The sequence below is a fragment of the Lampetra fluviatilis genome, chromosome 13 (genome assembly GCF_964198595.1).
Source record: "Lampetra fluviatilis chromosome 13, kcLamFluv1.1, whole genome shotgun sequence".
Classification (NCBI taxonomy): Eukaryota; Metazoa; Chordata; class Hyperoartia; order Petromyzontiformes; family Petromyzontidae; genus Lampetra; species Lampetra fluviatilis.
In genome coordinates, this window is record NC_136287.1 from 7511710 (window position 1) to 7518330 (window position 6621).

The 6621-nt window shown below is 46.7% G+C and overlaps 1 protein-coding gene across 2 annotated transcripts; it reads right to left on the reverse strand.

Moving 5' to 3' along the window:
* Window positions 1-1022: 1022 nt before the first annotated feature.
* Window positions 1023-4786, reverse strand: MSMP (microseminoprotein, prostate associated). Of its 2 annotated transcripts, XM_078862198.1 has the most exons (4): window positions 4381-4786; window positions 4105-4203; window positions 2412-2523; window positions 1023-1409 (listed from the first exon to the last, which is right to left on the reverse strand). In XM_078862198.1, exons 2-4 carry the CDS (start codon window positions 4193-4195, stop codon window positions 1181-1183), a joined length of 432 nt encoding a protein of 143 aa, XP_078718324.1. In that variant the 5' UTR covers window positions 4196-4203; window positions 4381-4786; the 3' UTR covers window positions 1023-1180. The 2 variants fall into 2 exon arrangements, with proteins under 2 accessions (XP_078718324.1, XP_078718323.1); XM_078862197.1 differs by lacking the exon at window positions 4381-4786 and having other exon boundaries at window positions 4105-4328.
* Between the last annotated feature and the right edge of the window lie 1835 nt (window positions 4787-6621).

Below are 6621 nucleotides of genomic sequence, written 5' to 3' on the forward strand. Positions count from 1 at the left end.
TTTACATTATTACAAATGTAAGGTGTACATTGTGAAACACTAACTTACTGTGCTCTCATAAAGAAACTAAATATCCCGTGTATGCAATGTTTTAATTTCAAGCATCTGTCAAGTGTAGATTATAGTGAAATTTCATGCAACCGGGTACTTACATTGAGAATTCGCAGTTGAATCAAAACCCATTATAGTCAGTGATAACAACACACATTCTCATGGCTAAAATATCACATTTTGACTATGTATGTTAATGTATAGGCTTGCTAGAATTGCAGATCGGGCAATGATTGTTTTTGTCAATAATCTAATACAGTTCCGATACACTGCATGTTTGGTTCTTTAATATTTTATCAGATAATTTAAGCAAGATTGGACAGCAATGATCAAACATGAACCAATGACATCTTACATAAAATCTGAGCAGAGGTTATCGATGAACAGAAATCGTTTGTAACTGATCCTGCCCGCTCTCAATGTACATATACACATTTTGTTAACTGCTGGATGAGAGCCAACGCTGTGCTGGTCGTGGGGGAATATTTGACCATGCTTCACCACAATGGTAAGTTCGGGCTGAAGGTGGTGCAACAACAGAGCAATGGCTTTTGCCGCAGCGTGTAACCCTCGGTGTGGGGAGACCCTCATCCAGCAGTGTATTGACAAACGACCTGCAGATGTACATTCCGCATGCGTCGGATATCTGTGGATTATATAGTTTCCTCCCAAATATATGACCAAGTGTCCTGAGACTCAGTGAGTAAAATAAAGGGGATTATTGAAATGCATAATCATCGTCAGTGTCCGTAATAAATCCACACTATTACAGTTAAAACTTCAAATCTAGATACAGTTATGGTTGCCAATTGGGGTAAAAAAGGGACATTTCGTGTGAATAATATCTCGCAATACTGGAGGAGGGGAGAACTACATGCAAATGCATTGTCTATAGTGGTGTATTATTATACGCAATTGACAAAAAAAACATTACTTATTGTCCCGGGAAGAATTCCATATTTTCCAGGACAGCTACCGTACCCCAAAAAGAGGACGATGCTGGTAAACACGTAACGAGTAGCAAGCCTATCTTGAGTCCACAATGCAGCCAATTCGAGCAAGCCTACAGCACCGACAAAAGCCAGCCGTGTTCCAAAAATACCCGCACACGCGACCAAAAAAAAGAGTCTCAGCGCCAGAATGGCTCCGGGATCTCGTTGGTTGCCAGGAATGGCTCCGAGGCGGGAGGCTCCGGGTTCGATGCCCCACCCTGGCCACCCTCTCCCGGCCGGGCCCCCCAGCTGCTCTTGTAGACGCAGGAGACGCGGCGGTTCGCCTTCATCACCACGGACACGCGGCACGAGCCGGGCCTCCGCACAGCCGTGCACCACTCCGGGTAGTCAATGGGCTGCTGCTCGCTGGAGGAGGGGCACGGCATAGGAACGTGGAGTGGTGCGGGGGTGAGAAGGTTAGAGGCGTGACTGGGGGTTCGAGGTATCGGACACCTCCAACAGACGCACAGCAATACAGGTTTTGATGTTGCGTTTTGTTTGTAACGAATCAGAATCGCCCGTGAAATGTCACGGTTTAGGTCCCATGGGCGAACACAAAGACAAAGATTCCCCATAGAGCTTTGACCGGTTGTTAGGGCAAGCATTGGTTGCGAGCACCTATTGAGCCCTGCACGGAACACGAAGGGGTGGGTGACCAGCATCATTCCCGGCCGCCTTTGCCTCCCCAATACTAATGTTAGCACACCGCACCAGGCACTTATTTAAGACTTAGAAGACCTGTGGGAGGGCCCACGTTGGCTGTGAGCGGGAATCGAACTGGGGTGGCCGCTGGGTTCATAGCGCTGTGCGCTATGCACTGCCGCTCTACATGGGCGGACACGTGTACGCTCTCACACGTGTACCCCACGCGGCCACGCGTTTATCGGGTACTCATAAATATATGCGCACACATATACAATACTCGCGTAAATACGCATACGGTATTCAAAAGCTCGTGCATACTCGCATACGCATATAGACGTGCACAAATAAAGTTCAGTACACATAAACAAAGGTCAAAGACAAATATCCCCGTGGACACTGTCGGAGCAAGTTGCTGTTGGCAGCGCGCTTCCGTGAAGCCCGCCCGAGGTCGTGTGCCTGGATGACGTGTGTTTGTGTGTGTGTGTGTGTACGTTGAACTTCTTTCGCACCGTGCGTAGCCAAACGTGCTAATCGGAGGTGCGGGGAGGAAAGACAGCAAACTAAACACACACACACAGCAGCTCCGAAGAAATGAGTTTTCAATCTAGATGATTTGAAAGTTTACAGTTCCGGTGGCTTCCTAACATCGGAAGGAAGAGCGTTCCAGACGGTCGCAGAAGCGCATCTGAAACGCGCGCGTTCGCGTGCCTTGCCACGACTCACATATTGCAGCAGCCCACTCCGAAGGGGTGCAGACAGGTGCATTGAAGGCAGCGGTCGGCTACGAGCCACGTGTCCCCCATCTGGTAATGCTCGCCCTCCGATTCGCACACGGCTGCACACACACACAGAGCACGAGAAAACCAGACACAGAGCAACGAGACACAAGCGGAATCCGTCAGAGTCTACACCCAGTGCTTAAGTTAATCGGGAATAGTCTGAAACGCTGTTCCGGGACTTACTTTGATACGCCACATCAGTCTCGCCTTATTTTATCCTCGTAATGTGAGTATAAACCTGTGCATGGGAGTATAATAAGAATATAGGGTACAATAATATAATAATATTATGATGCATAGGCGTGTGTATACTATCTTTTATTATAGTGGTAGAGGCTTACGCCGATTATAATGCCTACTCCAGGCCAGCCTTAACAACGTTTCGGGAATTACCGAGTGAGAAATTAAGCCCCGAGTATAATGTAGATGTGCCCCCTTCCTCTAGTTATATGCTTCTTTATATTAAAAAAAATCATCATAATGCCACGGATGATGAAGTAATCGTGGCATCCGAAATATTTGTATTTCATGAGATTATTAACAACAAATCACCAAGCGTGTCTTCGATTATGAATACCCAATTTGAACCCTTGCAATTTACCATCGACCTCAACATTTCTATGAACATGCCACTTGTTCTGCAGAACAACGTTTTTTTTTATAATCTCTCATGAGTATAACTCCCCTCGCTTCTCTGTGAGTTTGTTTCATTTTAGGGTAAAATTAGACGAATTGCTTAGGCAATATCAATGTCGGTGCTTGTGAACTATTCCCGATACGAAGCAGGGTGAGATGGATGTGGCCAAAATAATTCCCGGATCAGCGTCGCGGGCTGTTCCGGCTGAATTTAACCACTGCACACTTAGCTACGGCTGTTGCATTAGTGGAGGAAAAAAAACGAGTTAAAAACACCGGTTTGCTGCACATATAGAAATGCCAAGCAATAAGCGTATTTTTTTACCTTTTAAATGGACAAATATATAAGTATACTCCAGTGGTGTAGCAATTACCCCATCGGACTTGCCATGCAGATGTCGCAGGTTCGACTCCAATTCCCGGCACGGTAAACCCACAACATTTACAATTTGAGTACGACATTTCGCTGGTGATTACAACCAGTTTCGTCGTGCGATTTGTCAGATCGCGAAACGTCGTACTCAAGTTGAATGTGTTGTGGGTTTACTCTCCAACACACCAGTGTGCTGCAGTCGTAGCTAATTTTATTTAAGTGACAAACCTTCATAATTGGCTATGGTGGTGGTGGGTTAAAGACATTTATATTTACACGATCTAACCCATAAAACCTTTATGAAGACTATTGGTCGCGAATGCCTACGTGTTAAACTGACAAATAAACTCAACAAGTTTGCCAATAACACTGCGCGCCTTAAGAGGAAGAAAATACGGACAATTTTGCGACGTTTATTTCAGACAGTGGCTCTTCTTTATATGGCATAAATTAGTGCGGTCAGATCGAGTGAATACGAGTTGGAGACTGACTGCACGAACTATACACCATGGGGCACTGGTTTAAAAAAAAAAAAGACACATTTTTAAATAGTCTCCCGATGAACGGTTTTAAATCCACTCACGATTGGCGCGGCGCACGCCGTGGGGACAGCAGCGATGTGTCTCACCTTTAGCGTCAAAGAAGCATTCGCTGAGCGCGGAGGGGATGATGAGGGCTCCAATCAAAGCCAAGACCGGCAGCTGTCCCTTCAGCACCATCGTGACCCCTGCACACACAGCAAGGTAGAGCAGCAGCAGCACGCGCACAGCAGCAGTAGCGAGACAACCAACACTTGCTCGGTATCTGTACAGCCACCTCTTGCTTCTGCACACCCCTGTGCGTGCACATCGACAGTATATATACACACACACTCGCGCAATCACAATGAAAGGACAGTAATCACCGGCAAGAGGGTATTGGGAGAGGTGGATGGGGGGGGGTCTCTTTCATTTGTTTTGTTTTGTGTCCCCTTTGTCTTGCCGGTGATGTCTTCTCCGCACCCCCCATCACATCACCCCAGGACGGATTTGCTCGCGGATAAAGCGACATGAAAAGAGGGGATGATACTCGTGTCTAGGTGCGCGCATTCCCGACCGGTTAAACACACACACACACACGCGGCAGTCGCGGTGGCTTCTCGCGGTAATTGCCCGCCGCTCCTCTGTGGCCGTCATTGGCGAGGGTCGTTAATTTTTCATGGCAAGCTCACACAGTTTCGCTCCCACCACCCACCCCGCGTCTCCACGCGTGCTTTGTCGGCTCAACCCTGAAGGTTAAATGGGGTCTCGTGGTAGCCTCGTGCAATGGGCGGCGAGCAGCATTGTCCGTTAGGCTCTGCGAATGTCACCGTTGTCCTTTGAATCTTTCTCCGTGTCCGCGTTTCTATCTTTTTCTCCGTGTCTGCTTTGTGTTGATGTTGTTGTTGTCGCTGTTGTCTGTTTGATTAATGAACGGCTTCATTTAGACACGTTCTGTCTATACGGTGTTCTGATGTGCCGTGAAGAATGGGCCATTTTCTTAAAACGTCACCAATTTATATGTAAATTTTTTAAGGCAGTATTATTGACGAATGTGCTGAAGTTTTTTGTGTGCATCGCTTCCAACGCAGCAGCAGCATCGCTAAATAATGTTGTGTTCATACGAAGGTTGCTGAGTGAAATCGCCAAAGAGCGTGATAGTTAACTTGGAAGCTTGAAAGGGCATTTTGTATTTGGACGAACGTTTATTATTTAGCTTGGCTGTTTCTTTTGTTATTAATAATTTGCAGAAATGTGTCAATCAACCGCTGGATAAAGGTCTCTGCATGCCATGTCAGTCATTTGGATTGTTTGACCATACTTCACCACGCTGGTTAAATGTTGAGATATGTTCCCAGGACCAGTTCAGATGTCACTCACCACTGACGTTAGTCGTAGCCAGGAATCAAAGGTAAGGCTCGCTGAGCTATGTAGCTCTTTTCTAGAAGCGACCTGGCCACAAATGATAGCTCAACGAAGTGGCTTATCACGTGGCCATTTATAGCAGCCGAATACTCTAAACACACGTTGATTCTAAATGTAGAGGGGAAAACTGGAGGAGCCGGACAAAAATCCACGCGATCACGGGGAGAACATGCAAACTCCAAATATGCAGACGTCAGGGTGGGGATCGAACCTACGACCTCCTGCAGAACAAGCGAGGAAGTGAACATCTCGCCACCATGTAGATGTCCGAATGTAGAGTGCAGTGTGATAACCGCTATACTACCACTCGACTCCCTCAATCAGTAATTATTTGGTCAAATATCATGTCACTCATACAAACAGAACAATTAATGATTTCGCAGCAACTGTTGAATATGTCTTTCTGATGTGAACGGTTTTGTGTTAACAATTATTCAAATAAAAATAGCAAAATCAGTGCATTTAGCTTCTGAATGCTCCCATTGGGTGGCTCATCGTACAATTCATTGCACAGGTTAATTAAAATCATCAATACGCCTAATTACAATCAAAACTCGGTCATCCATCACCTTCAAACATATCATGCAGTGTCAATTCTGCAGTGAAACTATGCGTTAGAAAAATATGTTTAACGTTACTGTAATCTTATTTAGCCACAACCTTCGACCGTTGGTGAAAATAGTCGACTGGTGCCAAGCCACGTATTTAAAGACAGCCACACCACTGCATGAGCAAATAACACCATTATTAAACTCAAAACACTATTGCCGAAATCAAGGGTGCGGTATATTGTAAACATGAACTTCAATATTATACCTTTAAAACAAAATCAAACGGCAACATTTGCAACGCAATAATCGTAGTAGTAACAGGACAATGAGGCTGCATATACAGAGCACGCACAGCGTGCACTTTGCGTCGGTGCGTGCAGTGGCGCAGATATCGAGTGTGCAGGCGGTGCAACTGCACCGGGGCCCACTCGCCGGAGGAGCCACAGGCACCGGGCTACGAAGAAGAGGAGGTGAAATTTGCAACGGAGAGGTGGAGGTGGTGGTCCCAGTTAAACATATGGAACGCCAGGGCCAACGTTGGCCCGACGTTGCGGCGTTTGACGCGTTCGTTCCTCGCGCCAGGGCCCGTGCCGAGCGCTTGCACGCGCGCGCGCGCACAATTCGCGCAGATCCCGAGTGGCGCGCTCATTA